We start from the raw sequence: 26779 nt of genomic DNA, 5'->3' as shown, positions 1-26779 counted from the left end.
ACAACAGCATAAGCTTAATTTTACCTGAAATTTGTACCACAGGGCACACACAACTATGCTTATAGCTATATAAACAAAAAGTTTATAAACACAGTGTTTAGTCTATTGCAAACTACAGTTTATAACAAGAAAGTGTGGCAATTCCATGTAAACCTATCTTCCTCCCAACATTTCTTACCCTCATTCCATCTCTCTACATTCAACCTTATCACTTTTTCTTCTCTTCAGGAAACATTTATCTTTATGGGAGCCTTTCTTTATATTTGCATCTTCACTTATAAGTTAACTTTAAGCAGCTTTCAGTATCTACATCAGTTTCTCTTTCTGTTTCCCAGTTTTTATTTCCATTCTCTTTGTGCACATTTTTTCTTACTAATTGAATTTACTGAATAGAATAAAATATTTACTGTGCATTTGTGTCCAAGACACTGTACTAAGTTTTGAAATAAAATACAGATGATCAATATAGGCTTAATCTTCTTGGACATTTAAACCAGAAAGAAAAAGATATGTAAACCACTAAGTATAAAACAATGAAAGAACCACTGTGTTCACTACTTCAAATTTTAAACATATACATACATAAATGTAATGTGTTTAGAATGGGTTTCATATACCAACAACTATATTAAAAAGACAAAGAAAAATCTCCTTCTCTCTCTTCTCTCTCTCTCTCATTTGTGAAAGAAAAAATTATCTCTGGAATGATACATAAATTATTAACATAAGTAACCTCCAGAAAGGGGACCAGGTGACTGCAGCACAAGAGATACAGCTTTTCAATGTACGTCTTTTTTGTCTTTTCAACTGCAAGTCAAGTGAATTTATTAAGTATTTAAACAAATGAAATTAAAATGTCACTTTAGAATACAGTATATTAAGATACCTTTAATTTACACTGACAAAAAGTTAGCAAAAAAACAGTTCTTCACTGTTGGAAAAGATAAATCCACCGCTTAGGATACCACTAGAAACCATATTCTGTTATGATTTCTGAAATGAATACTGTATTTCATTAGTTAACTTCATAAAAGTTACATTCATAATATATTTTAAGATGGAAACTAAACTATTAAAACTACTAATAAAAGGAATATACAAAATCTAGTCAAACTCAAAGTCATACTTAAAATTTTCACTCTGATTCTTTAAGGTTGCTTTCTTAATTTTTAGATTTTTAATTATTAAATAAAACACAGATTCAAATCAAACATCTTAACTCTGCTTTAGTGGAAGAACTTTTGAAACTGCAGACTTTGACTTCTAGAAGGAACAAACCTTAAAGGTACAATCTGCATTTAATGGGTCTCATATAAATATAGCCAAAGTTTTGTATAATCACTATCTTAGAACCAGCAAGAACTTCTGACCCTATCATTTACTAACAGCTCTGTCAGCAATGTGGACAATTTCTACATGGCACACAAACAACTAGAAGGATAAGAAAGAATTTTATTAAGGGAATTACCCACAATTTTATCATAAATTATCTGGAATAAAATGCTAATATCTATCTTTAATTCATAATGAATATTACTACCGAAACATATCACCAAAAAAAGATAAACTGTTCAAACTATAGATAGTTAAGTTTGTTCTCTTAAAATTAACAGAATAAACCAATCTTGATTATATTTTGATCTTCATACATTTATAAATATTGAACTTGAAAAAATATCTGCAAAAGAAAGGCCAGAATGGTAGGAACTTTAAGACAAAAGTCTAATATCATCAATGAATCAAAATTTTACATGGATGACCTAGACCCTGTGAAAATAATTTCAGGAACATAAAAATGCAAAACCACTATATATCAAAGCTTGAGTTGGGCAGAAAGCAGAAATTCTCTCTGAAAAGCATCTTCTCAATGGAAATCTGATTTATTGTTTTCTTAAACATGGAGAAAACCCGTCAAAATTCTAAGGTTAACAAAATAGGATCAAAATGTCAATGCCAGGTACCAAATATTAACTAGCAGTGATTGAAGCATTTTTCAAACATTGCTTTTAAAAGAATTTCTAATAACAATAGAAATACAATGGCAGAATAACAGCAATATTCTTTCACTTCTCTGAAATTTATACTAATTTTTATTTTCTCCTTTGTTCAACTTATTAAAGGTTCGTATGGTAGGTCTCAAACTAAAAGAACCTCTTGAAGGATCTGAATCTGCATTTTTAGCATGCACTTTGAATTAATTTTTTATGCATTTGAGAATCACCCCCTATTCTAAATGATCCTCTCTACTCCAATACATCCTAGGGAAACAGGGAGACAAGGAGGCAGGGAAAGAGAAGACGTAAACACTGATTACAAACCTTTGTATGTTGGAGCAGGTGGTGCTGTTGCCACTTTCCTGACTTTCGCTGTCACTGAGCTATCAGCATTAACAGCCATTACTGGATGGTCAATATGACCCAGATTCTGGCCCTGGCCATTTGTTTCTTCTGAGTGTTCCCACTGTTTTCTAATCCGCTCCTTGAGTTTTTCCAGTTTGACATCATGTTGTCGTCGCTTTAGGATATCTAATCTTTGGGAATTACAAGTACTAGTAGAAGACGGAGAAGAGTCAGTTAACCGTGACACTTTTGAATCAATATTATGGCCCATGGTACACACAGAAGACTTCAAAGCGTTCTCATTTCCTTTTGTTCTATTAGGTTTTTCTTCATCACTTCTCACAGCAGCTGCCACCTTAATCAAACATTCAGAATTTTGCAATGCATCAATTGTTGGTCGATCGTTTAAAAACCTAACAACTGTGTCATCAACAGCAGATGATTGGGAGCTCTCAAAATCACAGCAAAGTATATTCCGATCTTCTCGACTGCACATCAGCTGGTTCCCACTCTCAGGCTTCTCTTCATTAACATCCACACAATACACATGCTTTGACTCTAAATGGCTGGGACTTATACTGGATGGTGTGCCATGGACTTCCCTATTATTAAAAAATAATAAGCTTTAAATAAAGAATACAAAAACCAGTCATACAAACTGAATGGAGAACTCTAAACATTAGAGACCCCAAAACCTAGACCCTCTAGTAGGTTAGAAATAACAAGACAATCATTAATACTATTAAAATTCAATGCTCAATGCCTCCTGAGTATCAAAGGTTAGATTATGGAAAATAATCTAAATCATAATGTGCATATTATAAAACTATGCAAAAGATGCATGCAGCGATTTCCTTAAGAATCCCAGAAAGCAGAATTACAATCTGACTTTGGATATTCACTTGACACTTACTACCAAAATGTACATTTTACTTCTCCATAAAATCTTAAGAACTACAGGGAAAAGTGCTCAAATTCTGGCATTTCACATAAATAACTTCTAAATAGTGTATGAAATTAACAGATTGGGAGCAGAAATAAAATGGAAGTACAATAAACATTCACCCCCAAATAAATGTGGTTAGTAAAGTTAAATCTCTCTGAACTACAGACTACTTTTTTGGCAGCTTCAAATTATGTAAAGCATGTCTAGAAATTCCAGAGTAGGCAAAGAAGACTGGACACAGCCAAAGCACACCTCACACAGTCCATATCCTCTACTCACAAAACACTAGCAAAAGCATTCCTTCAGAAACTGTTTCGATTTTATGTATCATTCTAGTAAGTTATATTTTAGAAACAGAAGCAGTTATTAAAAGGGAGATTAATGAAGACAAGCCTCAGCAGTAGAAAGAAGACATGAAAAACGACCCAACAAAATTACAGACACAAACATTACAATCATCTGGACCTCCAAGTTCTGAAAGAGTAGACATTTGCCTCATGTGGCAATTGAGCACTTGAATGTGCTTAATCCAAAGTGAGATGTACTGTAATGTAAATTACGTACCAGACTTTAAAAAATTAAAGAATAAAGACCGTAAAACATCTTTGGGTGTGTGCATGTGACTACTAAAAATATTTAAATTACATATGTGTGGTTCACTTTAATGGTGCCATTGTATATTACTGATCTAAATCTTTCAGTTTAGGCATAAAACTCTAAATATCACAAAGATGATTAAAGTCATGACTCCATTACAGCAAAATATGGTAATTCTGCAGCTATCATGAGTACACAAGTGTGTGCATTTTTCTAAAGAGACAGTCTGTAGCTTTCATCAGATTCTCACTGGGGTCCATGACTCAAGAAAATTAGACCCTCTTCTGAGAGGCTGATTATTAAATAAGACAGGGGCTGAGAACTGAGTTCTGCAGCTTCCACTAGAGATCAAGACTAAATTCAATTATTTTCACTATCTCGACCGGACTGCAACAACTCACTGTTGAAATGATTAAGGTCTAAAATCAGCACATGCAGAGAATAAAATAGGAATCCCTGGTGGCTCAGCAGTAAAGAACCCACCTGCCAATGCAGGAGATGTGGTTCTATGCCTGGGTCAGGAAGATGCCTTGGAGAAGGAAATGGCAACCTACTCCACTATTCTTGCCTGGGAAATCCCACAGACGGAGAAACCTAGCAAGCTACAATCCATGGGATCGCAAAGAGTCAGATACAACTTAGCGACTAAACAACAGAGAATAAAATAAAGTATAAAATGGTAGGTTACCTACATGTCTTAATCGTAAGGGAAAGAAAATTAACCAAAAAAAGTAAAGTAGGGACTACCCTTGTAGTCCAATGGCTAAGATTCTGCACTCTCAATGAAGGGGGCCAGGTTCCATCCCCGGTCAGGGAACTAGTTCCCACATGCTGCAACTAAAGATCTCAGCATGCCACAACTAAGACCCAGCAGAGCCAAATTAGATAGATCAAAATAAATGAACTTAAAAAAAAAAAGTAATTTCACACAGTCTTTCACTCACTCATTAAATATCTACTATGAATAAGGATGTTCACTATGCAATTCTTTCAACTTTTCTATAAATATGAAAATTATTGTAATAAAATGCTGGAAAAATATCTATAGAATACTTAGTTAAATGATAAGCATTAAGATAATGGTTTGGGAATAAGACAGATTTGTAGTTTTACATAAGTAATGTAATGGGTACACATTTAATCGAAATATAATGCAGCATGAAAATGCTCCAACAGAGGAAGCACAGGTGGTACTAAGTCGCTTCAGTCTTGTCCCGACTCCTTATGACCCTATGGACTACCCTGCCAGGCTCCTCTGTCCATAGGATTCTCCAGGCAAGAATACTGAAGTGGGTTGCCATGCCCTTCTCCAGGGGATCTTCCCAACCCAGGGATCAAACCTGAGTCTCTTCTGTCCCTTGCATTAGCAAGCAGGTTCTTTACCACTAGTGCCACCTGGGAAGCACAGAGGAAGTGCTGAATAAGCTAGGAAATGAAATGGGGTAGAAACAAATACAGCAGTGTTTCATACAGAAGGTGATAAAAGGTGAGTTTTAGATGATGAATGGAGCTGGCCAGGTGAAGGGTGTTCTATTCACAGCTATCCTATGGGTATTTGTTTCTTTTCTTAAAATATACATAATTTACACAATTTTAAATGTGAGGTAGTATTATTTGCAGAAAGAATATTAGAATAGAAATAGTAATTTAGTTTCAATTCTGATAGTGATTATGTTTCTAGGCATCTCATTATTCTTTTAAATTTTCCCTTTCTCCTTCTTCTAAACTATGCACTTGTACCCAGATTAAGTCCCTGGCCTTTTCTCTTATTTTTTTCACTTTTATCACTTCAATGCTACTGACAACTCCCATATTTATATTCGCAGCACTGACTTTTCCACACACATTCCTACCCAAACATCCAACTGCCTACTGAATATTTTCACCTAGATATTTCAAAATTGCATCAAATGGAACACACTGAAAATCAAACCCATAATTTACCTCTGTATGCTTGCATGCTAAGTTGCTTATGTCCAACTCTTTGTGACCCTATGGACTGTAGCCCACCTGGCTCCTCTGTCCACGGGATTCCCCAGGCAAAAATACTGGAGTGGGTTGCCATGCCCTCCTCCAGGGGATCTTCCCGAACCAGGGAACGAACCCACATCACCCGCAGCTCCGCTGAGCCACCAGGGAAGCATAATTCACCTTCATCACCCAAATTTTTTAACTCAAATATAAGATGTGAGAGTTGGACCATAAAGAAGGTTAAGCAATGAAGAACTGATGCTTTTGAACTGTGGTGCTAGAGACTACTCTTTTGAGAGTCCCTTGGACAACAAGGAGATCAAACCAGCCAATCCTAAAGGAAATCAACCCTAAATATTCATTGGAAGGACTGATGCTGAATGCCACCTGATGTGAAGAATCAACTCATTGGAAAAGATCCTGATGCTGGGAAAGATTGAGGGCAAGAGGAGAATGGGGCAACAGAGGATGAGATTGTTGGAAGGCATCACTGAATCAATGGACATGAGGTTGAGCAAACTTGGAGAGATAGTGAAGGACAGGGAAGCCTGGCATGATGCAGTTGATGAAGTCGCAGAGTCAGACATGACTTAGCAACTGAACAACAGCAAGTATAAAAACTAAGTATTTCCAAGCACCATCGTTAAAAACTCCTTACTTTACTGATTGACACTTTAAAATACTAAAAAATGAATATAAATGAAACAAGAAACTATAAGTTTCAGTATCTATTACTTAATACTATTTGCTATCCTAACAGCAAGAACATATTTCTATCAGTAGTTAAATGTCCCTCAAATACAAAACTCTTTAATTTTATGTGGTGAATATCCTAAATTAGCTAACAAAAATGCAAAGCATTTTATACTATTCATATATTAAAATTCATTCATCAATCTTGAACATCTAACTAAACTGTTAAAAGAACCACTGGCAACACAAACAATAAACCAACTCACATTCTCAGAAGAAATTTTAGTTAACTGATTAATGCTAACCCCCTCCAACTCAAAAAAGAGAGGAAAACTAAACTATGTGAAGACCACTGTGTAGAACACCCAATCTGAGATATAAGGGAGAAGAAAGCCGTACTTCCAGAAACTGAATAATTTGTTTGTAGGAAGCATATTACAATGGAGTGGTCTGGAGCAAATATTACTACTTTTCCCCAAATATTCAATCTGTAAAAGAACAGAAAGTTAGCATTTCATTATACAAAAGATTTTGCTTTACCTTTTTGGAAAATGGAAAAGGTAATACTACTAGATTCAGAGTGTGATGAAAAACTGAGAAAATACACTATAATATTAGTACAAATACTATAGGTTAACTCTATAGATAGTTAAAAAAAAAAGAAGAAGAAGAAGGACACCCACACTAACCTGTAAGAAACCAAAGGGTCACGAAACTCCACACGATTAATTTTTTTTACATTACTCTCCAGGGTGGTAGCTCTGAGAGGACTACGAGATTTCTCTTTTCGTGATTTAGAAAATTTGGAGGCTGGAGCATTAACCCAAGAATCATCCAGGTATCTACCATCTGAAGAAAAAGGAAATCTATGAAAACATATGATATAAAATACAACTGTCTCTGAACGTGGCTAGCATTTAATAACTTAGGTATCTTATTGTTTCTGGACTCTCAAGCTGGATATCATACAAGTAGACTAAAAAAAAATTCAGGTTCTATTATTACAGTAATTGTTGAGTAACTCAATCTATAGAGAAAGACTGCATTCTAAGCAAACAACACAAAGTAAAATTCTAAATAAAAAATTCCTTTTGTCAAAGGCTTTCACTTCAAAAAAGATGCATCAGCTAAAACCCAAGACTCACAGATTATAGAAAAGAATCATAGTTTCAGTTAATCTGCAGGTTTATTCCACTAATTATGCAACCACAAAATTAAATATATGAAAGGTAACCAAAGAAAATATTGACAGAGTCGATTTATGATAGTATTTGTAAGATAAATATTCTAATTTTGATCATAAATCCCAACCAAAAAAACAAAAGTCTTAAGTCAACTAAGTTTCAAACTAAAATACCTGTAAATTTTTTTTTTTAAAAGGACATATATAACCCTAAAGGCTCAAAATCAAATTCTCACTAACAAATGAAAACTCACTGCCAAAAGCGATGCTGTGGTGCTAAGTCCCTGATCAAAAGATGGAGAAAACGTCGTCTACAGTCACTGAATACGAGGCTGCTTCATAAGTACTCAGCACCAAAGGAAAAACCTAAATGCTGGTGAAGCATCTCGTCTCTGACAGAAGAACAAGGAACGAGGAAATACATGGGCCTATATGGAGAAATCAAACCAGAACACCAAAAACTCATATTTAATATATTCATATCTTTGGAAGTCACCTCATACATACCTTTTCTACTAATTTTTCTGGTAGCACTTGCAGAAGATTTCTTGGTATCCATGACAGAATCAAACACAGCTGTACTCGTAGGGGCTACTTCCAATTTGTTTTCAATGTGTCTCAGCTAAAGTTTAAACACCATCGAAACAAATAGGTTAATTCTATTCTAAACCAGCTACCATCAATTTAATTACTTAAATTATATTGTCCAACAACTTTCTCCAAAGCAGAAAAAACTTCGGAATGCTTTATTTTAACTAAAAACAATATAGTTTTTCTATTATTTACTACTTAAGCAATTGGCCAATGCTACCCAAATTTGGACACAAAAATAAAAACGTCTATAGAATACCAAGAGTTTTCTATTTGACCTGTTGATGTGTTTAATTGTTGAGTTTTTTAAAAGCAGTAAATTTTCTGACATTGTATGTTGCATATCATTATGCTACATATTTTGTGCATTTCTACATATTCTATGTGTTTTATATGTAAAAATGAGGAAAGAACAATTCCTCTAGACTAAAATTTAGGATTATTTAAGTAGCCACAACTTTTTATCATTTTATATCCACAAAATAAGTTTTACAATAAGGACAAAGTTAATAAGATAAAATTCAGGTTTCCAAGCACTACAGTTGTCTTTTGATATAACCATCAATGATTTTAAAAAGTATTTTCTCCTAAATGCTTACAGGAGAAAACGTGGAGAAAACAGAACAAAGTAGAAAAAAATAATCAAAATTCCAAAATTCCACCACAAAGAGATAAAAACTTTGTGTAAAATTGATTTATCTTCTTTCAGATTTTAGACAGTGCAATGTACTCACAAAATTGGAATAATCCTTTATATATTAATAGTTCTATATCAGACTGTTCCCCCATTTATATTATGAACCATTGATTACCCCTAAAAATTATTTTTAAAAACCCAATAATTAAAAAAAAAAACAACTATTAACAATTCAGCTCTAAGTTAGTTTACCTCTAAATTTAATTGGGGATAAAAACTATTCTTACATTATAAATGTACAATGCTCATGAAGAATATATGCTGATTGCTACATTCATGGACCCAAAATCTGACTCTGCTTTATGAACAAATCTAGGTTATAGTACCTTTTCCAGACTGACTTTCAAATCAGCTCAAAAGATTATAGGATAGAAAGTATCAAACTCATACTGTTAAGAAATAGATGACTTGAATTCTGGTAGAATACAAAACAAATAAGAAAAATATATAAATATATATACATACACACACATACACACATATATATAAGGTTGGTGCAAACATAATTACAGTTCAGACTGTGACTTTTTAAAATAATTTTATTTATTTATTTTTGTCTGTCCTGGGTCTTCATTGCTGCGTGGACTTGAGTCTCGAATTGCAGAGAGCAGGGGCTACTCTCTAGTTGTGGTGTGTCGGCTTCTCATTCCGGCGGCTTCTCTTGTTGGGAAGCACAGGTTCTAGGGCATAAGGGCTTCACTAGTCGTGGTTTCCAGGCTCTTGAACTCAGCTACTGTTCTCTGCAGAATGTGGAATCTTTGTGGATCAGGGATCAAACCTGTGTCTCCTGCACTGGCAAGTGAATTCTTTACCATTAAACCAACAGGGCAGCCCTCAGACTGTGAATTTTAAATCATTATTACTAGGTTCAAACATATCTTTATTAATCAAAATAGGAACCATTACAATGAAAACATTTTTGCCAATGAGAAGTTTATTTCTGTAGCATAAAAATTTGTGCTTCAGGATTCAACAATCTCTTAAGAACCATTTTCTGCATCCTGCTGGCTGTGGACGCATTTTCCCTGCAAAAAGTTGTTGAGATACTGAGGAAGTAGCAGTATCTGGATGAGGCAAAACTCTGTAGCCCAATTCGTTCAACTTTTGAAGTGCAGTTTGTGTAACATGCAGTTGGGCGCTGTCATGGAGAAAAATTAGGCCCTTTCTGTTAACCAATACCGGTAGACTGCAGGTGTTGCAATTTTGGGTGCATCTCATCGATTTTCTGAGCATCCTTCTCAGAGGTAGTGGTTTCATTGGGATTCAGAGAGCTGCAGTAGATGAGATGGGCAGCAGACCACCACACAGTGACAAGAACCTTTTACTGGTGCAAGTCTGGCTTAGGGTGGTGCTTTGGAGCTGCTTCTCGGTGCAGCCACTCAGCTGGTTGTCGCTGGTTGTCATATAAAATCTACTTTTTGTCGCATGGCACAATCCGATTGAGAAATGGATTCTCAATCAGAAATACAACTGATGTTACACAGAATAAGAGAAGACACTTCAAATTGACGATTTTTTTGACTTCTAGTCGGCTCACAAGGCATCCACTTATAGAGCTTTTTCACCTTTCCAATTTGCTTCAAATGCTGCACGACTGTAGAACAGTCAACACTGAGTTCTTCAGCAACTTCTCGCACAGTTATATCAGGATCAATACGATGATGGCTCTCAATTAGTCGTGTTAATTTCTGATGGCTGGCCACTATGCTCTTTAATCTTCAAGCTTCTTGTTTCCTTTTCAGAACTTCTTGAACTACCACTACACTGTACATTTGTTAGCAGTGCTTGATCCAAAAGCACTGTTGTTGTCAGCTGTCTCTGTGGCTTCAAATGACCCATTTTGAACTCGAATAAGAAAATCACTCAAATCTGCTTTTTGTCTAACATAATTTCCATAGTCTAAAAAATATATAAAATAAGCAGCAAGTAATATAAGTCATTAGCAAAAAAAAATAAAGTGAGAAATGCACATTAAAATGATGTATAACATAACCACATTTAGAGTGTATTCCAAAGTCAAATGGCAAATTTCATTAATGCAAAAACCACAATTACTTTTATACCAACCTAACATATATTAGAAGAGCAATTTGCCTAGAAAGCAAATGAAGAAGAAAAGGAAAAGGTCTCTCTTTAAAGAGCTATGTATCACTTGACAAACCTGGATTCCTAAACTCCAGACAAGACTGGACAGAATATAAATGAGAACGGTGGCCCATAATCATTCTTCTTCAGCAGTGCTAAGAGAAAATAGCCTGTTACTGCCACAGAAAACCAGCAGGTGACTCACAGTCCACTCAAGCAAAAGCTGTCCCTTTCATTTCCTCTCTATGAGCTTCCTACACAGACACAGTCCTACCTTCTCTAATAAATTCTACGTTTTAAACCTTCATCTCAACATACCAACTGAGTAAATTAAAGCAGAATAAATAACACAACATAGTTTAATATTTTATATGCCATAGTGTTAATGTTTCTGATACTTAATGTCCTAATTACTGCTTTACTATCTAATAGTTGTCACTAACATTAATTTTGTAACATCCTATATAACTTTTCATATTGAAAAGTTTAACTATTTTCTCATAAAAAAACACTATAGAAAAGAATTTTAATCTACTCAATCATAACAGAAAATTTTAAACTACAAGGAAAGAAATGGAACCTATAATTACTTACAGCAGCCTTGGTCTGAGAAAGTGCATCCCATGGTGCGGTTATATCTGCTGGGCAACATTAATATTTACTGAATTAGGATCTCTGAAGTGGACCTTGAAATTTGCATTTTAATAAGCTCCCAAATGCACTCAAAAGTTTGAGAACCACTTTATTAGGCAGAACTGTTCTCCAGCAAGCGCTTTATTACATTGAGCCAAAATATGATTCTTCTCCCATCCTGTAAAGCCTAGTTTCCCAATACATGGTTTAGAGCTGTATTAGGCACTGATCCCCCTAGGACACTGATCCCATAGGACAACTAGACTAACACCCCCATATACATCTCCAACAATTAGCAGTATCCTCAGTTTATCCCAATGAGCTGAACAATACACTGTTAAGTACCATACTGCATTTCATATTATGACATGAAAAGATCAGAAAACTACTCCAGACTTCAACCTACTAGTAGAAATAAAGGTAACATCTATTCATTCTTTCAGACAATAGCCCTTCAAAGAGTATATATTCAAGGAGTCTATATGTTTCCCCTGAGTCAGCCTTTTCTAGGATAAATATTTTCATCTCCTGTAAATGCTCCTCCTGTGACATGATTTCCAGGTCCCTCACGAACCCAATTATCTTGCTCCATATGTACTCATTTGTCAAAGTCCCTCAAAATAATCAAGTCCTAAATTAAAGTTACCCCCACGCATCACTAAAAACAAGAAGTTCAATGAGACTATAACTTTTAAATCTGTGAACTACAGGTCTATAACTATATCGGGAGCTATATAGTATCATTTATTGACATTAAGTCAGAATTTACTGTAAAATATTATATATAACTAACTTTACATATACTGATTCTTTTTAAAAAAGAATGTATTGCTTTACATGGCAGTTTACTATTGTATGCCTCTGAAGGTAAAGTATATTGTATATTTAAAATGAAACTGAATTTTAAAAAGCATTTATCCATTTGTTATAAGTCAAAGCATATGGGTATTTTCATTTACTGAATAGCCCAAAATCTTAGGCACAAGACCTAAACAAAGCATTAAGTTCAGTTTAAAAAAAAAAATCATACCTTGAATAGCATCCATGCTTGGAGAGCTCCTTGGGTTTGGTAAAGGCACCTCTTTTGATTTGCTGCTCCTCATCCTACCAATTTACCTGCAACCACATCATCAGCATTCACTGAAAATCAACATTATAATATCAGTGAAGAAAATGCCCTATCTTGCCTTTTGTAAAAGTCAAAAAAGAATTCTGTCATCTCTAAAAGCTATCTTTATATTCTCTTAAGAGTTCCTGATAATTTAGTAACTTTATTTTTGCTTGGAAAACTAAACCATTGAAAACTGTATCATAACCACCTCACACAAACTAGGATAGCTACTATCCAACCAACCAACAAGCAAAAGTGTTAATGAAGATGTGAAGAAACTGTAACTCTTGTGCACTGTTCCTTGGAATGTAAAATGGTACAGCTGCTATGGAAAATAGCTCAGCTGTCCCTCAAAATTTTAAAGGAAAACTATCATATGGTCCAGCACAGAAGAATTGAAAGCAAGGTCTTAAAGAGATATTTGTTCACAGCACTGCTCACAACAGTCAAAAGATGAAAGCAACCAAAGTGTCCATACAGAAATGAAAAAATAAGTTAAATGTAGTGTGGTGGCTCAGACGGTAAAAGCGTCTGCTTGCCTGCGGGAGAACCGGGTTCAATCCCTGGCTGGGGAAGATCCCCTGGAGAAGGAAATGGCAACCCACTCTAGTACTCTTGCCTGGAAAATTCCACAGATAGAGGAGCCTCGTAGGCTAGAGTCCACGGGGTCACAAAGAGTCGGACAAGACTGAGCGAGCTCACTTTCACTCTCAGTATATACATAAAACATTATTATTCAGTACTAAAGAAGTGGGATATTTTGACATATGCTACAATAAATGAACTTTGAGAACATTATGCTACCTTGAGAACATTATGCTAAGTGAAATAAGCCAGTTACAAACACAAATACTATATGATTCCACTTATATGAGATACCTAGAATAGTCCAAATCATAGGAATGGAAAGTAAAATAGCGGCTGTCAGGGGCTGGGGGAAGGGGAAAATAGGAAGCTATTGTCTAATGGGTATAGAGTTTCATTTTTGCAAGATGAAAGGAGTTCTAGAGATGGATGGTTACTATGACTGCATAATATTATTAGTGTATTTAGTACCACTAAACTGAATCCCGGAAAATGGTTAATATGGTAAATTTTATGTTACACGTATCTCACCACAAAACACAAACAAGGGGAAAAAACAGTTTGGAAAATGAAGAACGGGAAAACTCATTCCTGCTCTCCAAATCTTAACACAATCATTAAGATCCCTTCTGTTCTTTTTACTTTTCTTTTTTTTTTTAACTGTAATCACTATAATTTCAATTTTGCATCCTATTTAAATGCTAGACATTTGAAGTGGGTTTTAGAATACATCTACAAATTCTCTGATACTCCTTTCTTCAAGAAGTGGAGCTTAATTTTCTTCCCATTGGATGTAGGCTGGACTTAGTGGTTTACTTTTAACAAATCAAATGTGGTAGAAATGACGTGTGACTTTCAAAACTAAGTCACAAAAGGGACTGCCTGTTCTCTCTCAAGGATCCAGCTGCCATGTCATAAGGACAGTCAAGCAACCCTATGAAGAGATCCATACGGCAAAAAAAACCTTAGAGTTCCTGCCTACAGCCATATGAATGAGCCATCCTGGAAGTAATCCAACAAGAGATCATCAGTACAATAATATGACTCATTTTCTCTATTATAAATAACACTGCAATGAAAATATCTGTATATATGAAGGTTTGCTCATTTAGATAATTCAACAAGAACAGGATCTACAAAGTATGCAAAAACTGAACTAAAGAATATACAGAACATGTTACTCTAGAGATCCAATGTTGAACTGTTTTCCAATTTACAATAATATGAGCTGATCAGTTTCATTAATATATTTTAGTATTAACTATGCTTTTTACTTTTGTTGATTATTAAGGAATACTAACTATATTCCTTTTAGGGAAGAAAATGGCTTTTTAAAAACTTTTTACTTTGTATTGGGGTACAGCTGATTAACAATGTTTTGATAGTTTTAGGTGAACAGCGAAGGGACTCAGCCATACATATGCATGTATCCATTCTCCCCCAAACTGCCCTCCCATCCAGGCAGCCACATAGCATTGAGCAGAGTTCTATATAGTAGGTCCTTGTTGGTTATCCACTTTAAATAAAGCAGTGTGTACATGTCCATCTGGGCATCCCAGGTGGCGCTAGAAAAGAATCCGTCTGCCAATGTAGGAGACATGGGTTTAATCCCTAGGTCAGGAAGATCCCTGGAGGAGGGCATGGCAACACTCCCTGGTATTCTTGCCTACAGAATTCCATGAATAGAGGAGCCTGGCAGGCAAAGAGTCAGACACACAACCGAAGCAACTTAGCGCACACACACTACCAAACTACCTATCTATCCAAACTACCAATCTATCTCTTCTTTCCCCCATCCTTCCCCTGGGCAACCATAAGTTTGTTCTCTAAATCTGTGAGTCTGTTTCTGTTTTGTAAGTAAGTTCATTTGTACCAGAAAATGGTTTCTTTAATTTGAATTTAGTAGATTCCTTGAAGGACTAAACACTCTGCCATAGATCTTAATTTTAGATCTTCACTTGTGAACTATCTTTTCTTATCCTTTGCCCACTAACTTACCAGGATATTAAAGTTTTTCTTATTGATTTGCTGAGTCCTTACATTATAAATAATATATTAAATCTTTGTCATATTTGATAAAAATAATTTTTTTCAATGTCTGTAAAGGCAGTTCAATATCGTAATTATTAAAGACTCTGATTTACATAAAAAAGGAAAAGCCTACCTAGTAAGTCCAAACATAAAAAACTAAAGGTATAATTAATTTTTAAGAGTGTTACTTTTACCTATAATAAACAATCCTAATTTATAAATTTCTTTGGAAAAACTTCGAAAAAGGTTCCAAAAATAAAAATTTTCTAAAAATAAAAATTTCATAGATTATATAATATGATTCTAGCAAAGTCAATCTAGGTGTTTAAAAACAGAATAGTAAAAATTTAAAAATCAATAAATATGCCAATAGTTAAAATTATTCTAACCATAAAAACTTTAATCAGAGCTACCAATATAGTTGGGAAAAAAGACTCACCTCACTGTCCTTCTCATAAAGATACTTTTGGTCTAGTTAAGCGTCAAATGATAACTAAACAAACATGCGGCTGCTGCTGCTGCTAAGTCGCTTCAGTCGTGTCCGACTCTGTGCCACCCCATAGATGGCAGCCCACCAGGCTACCCCGTCCCTGGCATTTTCCAGGCAAGAACACTGGAGTGGGTTACCACTGCCTTCTCCAATGCATGAAAGTGAAGTCACTCAGTCGTATCTGACTCTTAGCGACTGCATGGACTACCGCCTACCAGGCTCCTCCATTCATGGGATTTTCCAGGCAAGCATATTGGAGTGGGTTGCCATTGCCTTCTCCGAAACAAACATGAGCCATTCTACATTACTAAATAATCTGTCAATGACTAGACAAAAGTTTTCTTTGAGCAGACCTCATTTTAAAACAAATGCTAAAATATATAATAATGATCAATTTTCTAATGGGAAGCAGAAACAGATTAAATAATCAAAACCTGCATATACATCCAAAATTTCTATGCTTAAGAGCGAATGCTGATAAAGCTGAGACAGTGGAGATCAGCAAAAAGAAACAAATCTGCTTCAGGGACATCCCTGGTGGTCCATTGGTTAAGAATCAGCCTTCCAAGGCAGGGGATACAGGTTCGATCCCCAGTCAGGGACTAAGATCCCACATGCTGCAGAGCAATTAAGCCTGTGCACCACAACTAGAGATGCCTCCATGCTCTAGGGCCCATGCTCTACAAATAGAGAAGCCTCTGCACACAGCAACTGGAGAAAGTCTGTGTGCCACAACAAAGAGTGCAGCCAAGAAAAAAAAAAGAATCTATCTGCTTCAAAATAACAGCCCTATTAATAATCATCTTCAAAAGCAATGACTAAATATAAAGAGTGTGACATTTATACAGAATTTCAACCTGTAAATGCATTACAGTATATTCACCACCTAACAAATGAGAATGAACTAATCACAACTATGTACAACCAGACAGTTGAGCATCACAAACGTGTTAAGTAAAGAATGCCAGAAACTAGTGTACACACTGTATACATTTTACAAAACATCAAACAGGCAAAATTAATCTACTCTGTTAGAACTGACAATGGCCATTATTTACGCCTTCTTTCTTTCTTTTTTTCCTTATGTATGCTTTTGGAGGAGGGTGACAAGAATTGTAGCAAGGAAGGGCTTGAGGTACTAATAATACTGTTTACTGAACTGGCAAAATCAAATATACAAAAAAGATCTTCATGACCAACATAACCACGATGGTGTGATCACTCACCTAGAGCCAGACATCCTGGAATGTGAAGTCAAGTGGGCCTTAGAAAGCATCACTATGAACAAAGCTAGTGGAGGTGATGGAATTTCAGTTGAGCTATTTCAAATTCTAAAAGATGATGCTGTGAACGTGCTGCACTCAATATGCCAGCAAATTTGGAAAACTCAGCAGTGGCCACAGGACTGGAAGAGGTCAGTTTTCATTCCAATCCCAAAGAAAGGCAATGCCAAAGAATGCTCAAACTACCACACAATTGCACTCATCTCACACGCTAGCAAAGTAATGCTCAAAATTCTCCAAGCCAAGTTTCAACAATATGTGAACCATGAACTTCCTGATGTTCAAGCTGGTTTTAGAAAAGGCAGAGGAACCAGAGATCAAATTGCCAACATTCGCTGGATCATCAAAAAAAGGAAGAGAGTTCCAGAAAAACATCTCTTTCTGCTTTACTGACTATGCTAAGGCCTTTGACTGTGTGGATCACAATAAACTGGAAAATTCTTAAAGAGATGGGAATACCAGACCACCTGACCTGCGTCTTGAGAAATCTGTATGCAGGTCAAGAAGCAACAGTTAGAACTGGACATGGAACAACAGACTGGTTCCAAATAGGAAAAGGAGTACGTCAAGGCTGCATATTGTCACTGTTTATTTAACTTATATGCAGAGTACATCATGAGAAACTGGAATGGGTGAATTTAACTCAGATGACCATTATATCCTGCCCACTATTATGGGCAGGAATCCCTTAGAAGAAATGGAGTAGCTATCATAGTCAACACAAGACTCCAAAATGCAGTACTTGGATGCAATCTCAAAAACGATGGAATGATTTCTGTTCATATCCAAGGCAAAGCATTCAATATCACAGTAATCCAAGTCTATGCCCCAACCAGTAACGCTGAAGAAGCTGAAGTTGAACAGTTCTGTGAAGACCTACAAGACCTTTTAGAACTAACACCCAAAAAAGATGTCCTTTTATTTATAGGGGACTGGAATGCAAAAGTAGGAAGTCAAGAAACACCTGGAGTAACAGGCAAACTTGGCCTTAGAGTACAGAATGAAGCAGGGCAAAGGCTAATAGAGTTTTGCCAAGAGAATGCACTGGTCATAGCAAACAACCCCTTCCAACAACACAAGAGAAGACTCTACACATGGACATCACCAGATGGTCAACAACAAAATCAGATTGATTATATTCTTTGCAGCCAAAGATGGAGAAGCTCTATACAGTCAGCAAAAATAAGACCAGGAGCTGACTGTGGCTCAGATCATGAGCTCCTTATTGCCAAATTCAGACTCAAATTGAAGAAGGTGGGGAAAACCACTAGACCATTCATGTATGACCTAAATCAAATCCCTTATGATTATACAGTGGAAGTGAGAAATAGATTTAAGGGACTAGATCTGATAGATAGAGTGCCTGATGAACTATGGACGGAGGTTTGTGACATTTACATGAGACAGGAATCAAGACCACCCCCAAATAAAAGAAATGTAAAAAAGCAAAATGGCTGTCTGGGGAGGCCTTACAAATAGCTGTGAAAAGAAGAGAAGCGAAAGCAAAGGAGAAAAGGAAAGACATACCCATTTGAATGCAGAGTTCCAAAGAACAGCAAGGAGAGATAAGAAAGTCTTCCTCAATGATCAGTGCAAAGAAATAGAAAAAAACAACAGAATGGGAAAGACCAGAGATCTCTTCAAGAAAATCAGAGATACCGAGGGAACATTTCGTGCAAAGATGAGCTCAATAAAAGACAGAAATGGTCTGGACCTAACAGAAGCAGAAGATATTAAGAAGAAGTGGCAAGAATACACAGAACTATACAAAAAAGATCTTCATGACTCAGATAATCACAATGGTGTTATCACTCACCTAGAGCCAGACATCCTGGAATGTGAAGTCAGTCGGCTTTAGAAAGCAAGCATCAGTACAAACAAAGCTAGTGGAGGTGATGGAATTCCAGTTGAGCTGTTTCAAATCCTGAAAGATGATGCTGTGAAAGTGTTGCACTCAGTATGCCAGCAAATTTGGAAAACTCAGCAGTGGCCACAGGACTGGAAAAGGTCAGTTTTCATTCCAATCCCAAAGAAAGGCAATGCAAAAGAATGCTCAAACTACCACACAATTGCACTCATCTCACACGCTAGTAAAGTAATGCTCAAAATTCTCCAAGCCAGGCTTCAGCAATACACGAACTGTGAACTTCCAGATGTTCAAGCTGGTTTTAGAAAAGGCAGAAGAACCAGAGATCAAATTGCCAACATCCGCTGGATCACTGAAAAAGCAAGAGAGTTCCAGGAAAACATCTATTTCTGCTTTATTGAACATGTCAAAGTCTTTGACTGTGTGGATCACAATAAACTGTGGAAAATTCTGAAAGAGATGGGAATACCAGGCCACCTGACCTGCCTCTTGAGAAACCTGTATGCAAGTCAGAAAGCAACAGTTAGAACTGGACATGGAACAACAGACTGGTTCCAAATAGGAAAGGAGTACGTCAAGGCTGTATATTGCCACCCTGCTTATTTAACTTCTATGCAGAGTACATCATGAGAAACGCTGAGCTGGAGGAAGCTCAAGCTGGAATCAAGATTGCTAGGAGAAATATCAATAACCTCAGATATGCAGATGACACCACCCTTATGGCAGAAAGTGAAGAAGAACTAAAGAGCCTCTTGATGAAAGTGAAAGAGGAGAGTGAAAAAGTTGGCTTAAAGCTCAACATTCAGAAAACTAAGATCATGGCTTCCAGTCCCATCAGTTCATAGCAAACAGATGAGGAAACAGTGGAAACAGTGGCTGACTTTATTTCGGAGGGCTCCAGAATCACTCCAGATGGTGATTGCAGCCATGAAATTAAAAGACGCTTACTCCTTGGAAGAAAAGTTATGACCAACCTAGACAGCATATTAAAAAGCAGAGACATTACTTTAACAGCAAAGTTCCATCTAGGCAAGGCTATGGTTTTAAAGTGGTCAATATGGATGTGAAAGTTGGACTATAAAGAGGGCTGAGCACCAAAGAATTGATGCTTTTGAACTGTGGTGCTGGAGAAGACTCTTGAGAGTCCCTTGGACTGCAAGGAGATCCAATCAGTCTATCCTAAAGGAAATCGCTCCTGAGTGTTCATTGGAAGGACTGATGCTGAAGCTGAAACTCCAATACTTTGGCCACCTGATGCGAAGAGCTGACTCATTTGAAAAGACCCTGATGTTGGGAAAGATTGAAGGCAAGAGGAGAAGGGGACGACAGAGGATGAGATGGTTAGATGGCATCACCGACTCAATGGACATGAGTTTGGGTAAACTCTGGGAGCTGGTGATGGACAGGGAGGCCTGGCATGCTGTGGTTCATGGTGTTGCAAAGAGTCGGACACGACTGAGCAACTGAACTGAACTGAAAATGTTCACAATTCAGTGAGAGAGACATACATATAAACAAACAGAAACAGGAAAAAATAAAAAGGAATCAAAGAGCGAGCTGCCAGTGAAAGGATGTATAGGAAAGGGAGTGAAGTAGATCATTAGAAGTGACAAGCAACATGATCACAGAAGCAGAAGAGGTGGATGAAAAACCAGGCTGAGAATTCCCTGGCAGGTCCAGAGATTAGGACTCCACATTCTCACTGTAAAGGGCCTGGTTTCACTCTCTGGTCAGAGAACTAAGATCCCAAAAGTTACGAGGCATGGCCAAAAAAAAAGAAAGCCAGGCTAGAAAACTACTCATAAGAAAGAAAGAGGAACAGAATTAACCTACATCACTAGGCCACTAAGCCAGTCGGGAAAAAAAAAGAAATGGGAAACAAAGGAATGGAATTCATACACTATTGTATGAATGAAAGTAGCCTATAAGAATATGTGGCAAAATAAACTAAGGCACACATACACAAAGTATAACTGACCTTGCTGATACTGATAGCAGGGCAAAGAAGAGGTCTACAGGTAACCATTTAATAAGTTAAACGTACAACACCATGGAAAAAATGGGGAGTCATTTGGTAAAAATACATCATCCATCATTAATGTACAATGAATCAGAAGACTGGAGCAAAAGACAATGTTATTGCTCGGGCTGTAATCAAGTAAAGGCCTTATTACAATTAGGTCAAAAAACAGTACAAGAACTATATAAACTGTATGTGAGGTTCATTTATTCACTCTCTAGACATGTACAAGGTAATGAGCAGTTAAACTAGAGAAATAAATCCTGTAGCTCAGCTGGTAAAGAATCCACCTGAGATGCAGGAGACTCTAGTTTGATTCCCTGGGTTGGGAAGATCTGCTGGAGAAGGAATAGGCTACTCACTCCAATATTCTTGGGCTTCCCTGGTGGCTCAGCTGGTAAAGAATCCGCCTGCGGTGCGGGAGACCTGGGTTAGAAAGATTCCCCTGGAGAAGGGAACAACTACCAACTCCAGTATTCTGGCCTGAAGAATTCTTCTTTTTTTTTTTTTTTTAGTTTTTTATTTTTTAAATTTTAAAATCTTTAATTCTTACATGCATTCCCAAACATGAGCCCCCCTCCCACCTCCCTCCCCATAACATCTTTCTGGGTCATCCCCATGCACCAGCCCCAAGCATGCTGCATCCTGCGTCAGACATAGACTGGGGATTCAATTCACATGATAGTATACGTGTTAGAATGTCATTCTCCCAAATCATCCCACCCTCTCCCTCTCCCTCTGAGTCCAAAAGTCCGTTATACACATCTGTGTCTCTTTCCCTGTCTTGCATACAGGGTCGTCATTGCCATCTTCCTAAATTCCATATATATGTGTTAGTATACTGTATTGGTGTTTTTCTTTCTGGCTTACTTCACTCTGTATAATCGGCTCCAGTTTCATCCATCTCATCAGAACTGATTCAAATGAATTCTTTTTAACAGCTGAGTAATACTCCATTGTGTATATGTACCACAGCTTTCTTATCCATTCATCTGCTGATGGACATCTAGGTTGTTTCCATGTCCTGGCTATTATAAACAGTGCTGCGATGAACATTGGGGTACATGTGTCTCTTTCAATTCTGGTTTCCTCAGTGTGTATGCCCAGCAGTGGGATTGCTGGGTCATAAGGTAGTTCTATTTGCAATTTTTTAAGGAATCTCCACACTGTTCTCCATAGTGGCTGTACTAGTTTGCATTCCCACCAACAGTGTAGGAGGGTTCCCTTTTCTCCACACCCTCTCTGGCCTGAAGAATTCCATGAACGATATACTCCATGGAGTCACAAAGAGTCGGACACAACTGAGTGACTCTCACTTCACTTATACACTGTAATCAAGATTCACTGAACAGCAGAAACTACTCAGAAAAGGAAGACATTTCTCCCAGCTACTCACCCAGAGAAAAATCTTCAGTGTCTTTTGGAGGGGAATGGTATGGCCCTAGCTGAACAGATACTTTGTGGGAATTACTAGAAGGGTATCACTAGAGGGCTTCCCAAGCGGAACAGTGGTAAAAAATTCACCTGTCAATGCAGGAGGGGTAGGAGACACAGGTTTGATCCCTGAGTTGGGAAGATCCCCTGGAGGAGGAAATGGCAACCCACTCTAATATTCTTCCCTGGAATACTGGACAGAGGAGCCTGACAGGCTGCAGTCCATGGGGTCAGACATGACTTGGCAACTGAACATTCACACATCATTGCAAACTGTCAGGTTAGAATTTGGCAAACACACCTGCCTTGTTGAGAATTCCGTGTCTGGGACTTCCCTGGTGGCACAGTGAATGAGAATCCGCCTGCCAATGAACGGGACATGGGTTTGATCGCTGGTCCGGGAGGATTCTACGTGCCACAGAGCAACTGGGCCCATACACCATGACTGCTGAGCCTGAGGGCCGCAACTACTGAGCCCATACGCTACAACTACTGAGGTCCATGTGCCCCTGCGCCTTTACTCCATAGCTGGGGGGCAGGGGGTGGGCAATGGGTGCCTGTGCTCACCATAGCTGGAGAAGGCCTATGCAGAGCAGCAAAGGTCTAGCACAGTCAAAAATAAATAAAAAATGAATTATTTAATTAAAAAAAAAAAGAATTCCATGTCTGTTAGCAATCAAATTTCCTGATTCTGGAAGTATCATGATGTTCTCGAAAGTATATCCTCAGCAGATATGAACTCTGATGTATCAGTTCAGTTCAGTCGCCCAGTCGTGTCCGACTCTGTGCGACCCCATGAATCGCAGCACGCCAGGCCTCCCTGTCCATCACCATCTCCCGGAGTTCACTCAGACTCGCGTCCATCGAGTCCGTGATGCCATCCAGCCATCTCATCCTCGGTCGTCCCCTTCTCCTCCTGCCCCCAATCCCTCCCAGCATCAGAGTCTTTTCCAATGAGTCAACTCTTCGCATGAGGTGGCCAAAGTACTGATGTATACTGAAACCCAATAACAAAAATTCTACATTCCCAATCATTACCACTATAAGTAAGATTCTGAGCAGCCAGGCAATGCCTTCCACCAAGGAGCTGCAGAGTTCCTGTCTCTTGAGAATACTTCCTCAAGCAGTTCTAGAGGAGAGATCACCTGGATAACACATTAAAAACAGATGCCAAGGCTCTACTCCCAAGGGATTCTGAATCAGTGGATCTGCTGCTGCTGCCAAGTTGCTTCAGTCGTGTCCGACTCAGTGCAACCCCACCGACGGCAGCCCATGAGGCTCCCCCGTCCCTGGGATTCTCCAGGCAAGAACACTGGAATGGGGTGCCATTGCCTTCTCCACAGTGGATATGAGAAGAAGTAAAAAACCTGTATTTTTAAAGGTCTACCGAAATCCCAATATATATGAGCTTTGAGAACTACAGCTCTAGAATCATCTTCAATCTACTCTTTGAAGCCTGAAGCCCCAAAACACTGTTGATCCCATAAAGATGAGTATCAGTGGAGAGAACTAATCCTATTCCCCAACCAGCTGACAGCATCTCTCTCCTGAAGTTCCAGAACACCTGACAACAACAATCATTTTAAACCAGGAAGCACAATCACAGACCTCCAACACTGTGGCGATGAACGTGAGGGCACTGGGTAGGGAATAACCATAGCTAATACAGTCCGTGTTTCTTCTATGTGGGCCAAGGGAGCACATTGCTTTCCATACATTATTTCCAATCTCATGAGGCAACTATCCCTATACTCACTGTACTGATGAAGAAATAGTATCAGACAACGGAACTAGTCCAAGGTCATTCAGCTAATAAAAGACAGAACTGGAAATTAAATCTAGATCTCTTCCTCTCTCAAACCTCTGAAAGCCACTAATGGTCATTCATATAATGGCAGTCACTGGCATACAGACGGTAGCTTTGGGCACAGGATAGGTCATCCAAGGAGAAAACACAGTACTAGAGAAGAAAAGAACCCAAGGTCAAACTCTCTTACATCTCAAGATTTGAAGACAAGGACTAGCTAGCAAAGGAGACCGAGAAAGGGGAGTAGAGTGGAGGTAGAAAATCAGAGTATAGTGTACAGAAGTCAAAGCAAAGAGAATATGTCAAGAGAGTAGTCAGATGAGATGGATGCTGCCAAAAGGCCGAGCAGGTTGAGAGTTTGTTATCTGATAATGCTCATGAGGTTTACAGATAAAGAGATCTTTGGTGATTTTACTGAGAGCTAAATGTGGAGAAATAGGGGTAGCAAGTTCACTGGAACCGCCTGGAGAGGAACTGAAAAGTATCTTCTAACACTGATAGAAAACGTATTCGGCTCTTTTGAGAAGTCTGTAAAGGAAAAAGCAGCAGTAATGGAGGACGGTGTTGTGTTGAGGGATTTTTGTGTTTAAGTAAGATTTGGTTGAGTATAAATGCTGGCAAGAAGAATCTCAGAGAGAAAAGGTGGCTAGAGATACATATGGGAGAAAATATAATTGATGGTTACCAAGTTTCTTGAGAGAACCTGGAGTGAGGAAATGTTAAAACAGATGAAGTATTCTAACGGTCCCTTTCCTCTAAAAGTTACTTTTTCTTTTTTTTCCACTCTCCCTATTTATGAACTCTTAGCCTGCATAGTAAGAGGGAAAGATAAAACGTAAATATAATTCCTTTAAATTTCTCAGCTCTGGTTGGTCTTCTCTGAGACTGCACTTACTTCTCTTATGAGGTCAATATTTTGGTGATTCATGAAGTATGAACCCCTTGTTGGCCTTAGATTATGATTGTTATCAAGCAAATAGTTTTTTCGTTGCAGTCTTATTTGATTTATAGGTTTTCCTGCTTTTTATTTATATCACTTTTAACTAGATTCTTTTTATACCATTTGTCACAGCTTTTTTGAAACTGTGTTTCCATTTTCTACTGGCAACTTAGTCTCACCCTGAGCTTTGGTTTGGAAGTTAGCTGTCAGTCCCTTCCCCACCACTACTCCGCTGCTTCTGCAGCCCTCTCCTTCCCCACACACACTTGCCATTTTTATTTTTGAGTCCATTGTTCGGCGCTCTCATTGATATTTTACTTGATGCATATAGAGTAAACTGCCAAATAGTTTCTTTTTTAGTTCTCGTGATATCTGACTTTAGTCTGAACAAAGCAGTACTGTTCATTTATGCTTTGACTTTTACACAAAACAACTTGTTTCTCTGTAAGACGGCAGTTAAACTCACTGTAAAATTTACACTACAACTCCTCAGTCAAATAAATAACAAAAGTATTCTCAAGTTTTCTGAAAATTAAGTTTACAGTACTGTAATAAGACCAAGTACAATACAGTGATACAGAACCTATGTTATTCTAACACGTATACTATCATGTAAGAATTGAATCGCCAGTCCATGTCTGACGTAGGGTGCAGCATGCTTGGGGCTGGTACATGGGGATGACCCAGAGAGATGTTGTGGGGAGGGAGGTGGGAGGGGGGGTCATGTTTGGGAACGCATGTAAGAATTAAAGATTTTAAAATTTAAAAAAAAAAATAAAATTAAAAAAAAAAAAATAAAAAAAAAAAAAAAAAAGAAACTATGGTCAGATCTTATCTCTGATAGCCTAACCCATATAACCAACTGCTTATTTAGAAATCTCAAAGCACATCACACTCATCATCTCCAAAATCCAACTCATGATTATTCCCAAAAAACAAAAGAGGTATTTCCTATCACACTCCAGTTGCACAAGCAAGAAATAGCCACAAGAAGTCAATAATTATACTATATGACCTCTAAGACCCTTTGAATTTATCATCTATTCCACCAGCTCTCAGAGTATGGTCCAGGCATCTCTGAGGGTCTATGAGACCATTTTGAGGGTGTCTTTAAAGTCATAATTATTTCCATAATAACATGAAGACTTTATTTGTCTTTTTCACTCTCATTAGAGTGCATGTAGTGGAGTTTCCCGAAGGTTCCATGACATATATCACACAGACTGAATACAGAAGCAGATATGAGAATCCAGATGCCTTCTATTAGATCAAGCATTAAAAAGATTTGGAAACTGCCAAACAATGCCACTTTCTCACTAATTTTTTTTTGTTTTGGAAAATATAGCTATTGTTTAGTTTAAAACTATTTGTATTAATATTCCCTTCTCCAGGGGATCTTCCCAACTCAGGGACTGAACCAGAGACTCCTGCATTGCAGGCAGATTCTTTACCATCTGAGCCACCAGGGAGGCCCAA

The 26779-nt window shown here is 37.6% G+C and overlaps 1 protein-coding gene across 9 annotated transcripts in view; it reads right to left on the bottom strand.

The window, feature by feature from the left end:
- CEP350 (centrosomal protein 350) overlaps positions 1–26779 on the bottom strand; it is a 156372-nt gene that overhangs the window by 117195 nt on the left and 12398 nt on the right. For 6 of the 9 annotated variants that reach the window (XM_069546188.1, XM_069546190.1, XM_069546194.1 and 3 more), the window contains exons 2-6: positions 12766–12851; positions 11697–11743; positions 8237–8351; positions 7236–7395; positions 2319–2941 (exon numbers count right to left, since the gene is read on the bottom strand). In XM_069546188.1, the coding sequence (XP_069402289.1) occupies positions 2319–2941; positions 7236–7395; positions 8237–8351; positions 11697–11743; positions 12766–12838 (1018 nt within the window). In that variant the 5' untranslated portion in view covers positions 12839–12851. The remainder of the gene's footprint in view (positions 1–2318; positions 2942–7235; positions 7396–8236; positions 8352–11696; positions 11744–12765; positions 12852–26779) is intronic. The other 3 variants (XM_069546189.1, XM_069546196.1, XM_069546193.1) reach the window with 1 other exon arrangement.

Source organism: Ovis canadensis, chromosome 12 (genome assembly GCF_042477335.2).
Source record: "Ovis canadensis isolate MfBH-ARS-UI-01 breed Bighorn chromosome 12, ARS-UI_OviCan_v2, whole genome shotgun sequence".
Taxonomy (NCBI): Eukaryota; Metazoa; Chordata; class Mammalia; order Artiodactyla; family Bovidae; genus Ovis; species Ovis canadensis.
This window is presented reverse-complemented; position numbering and strand designations above follow the sequence as displayed.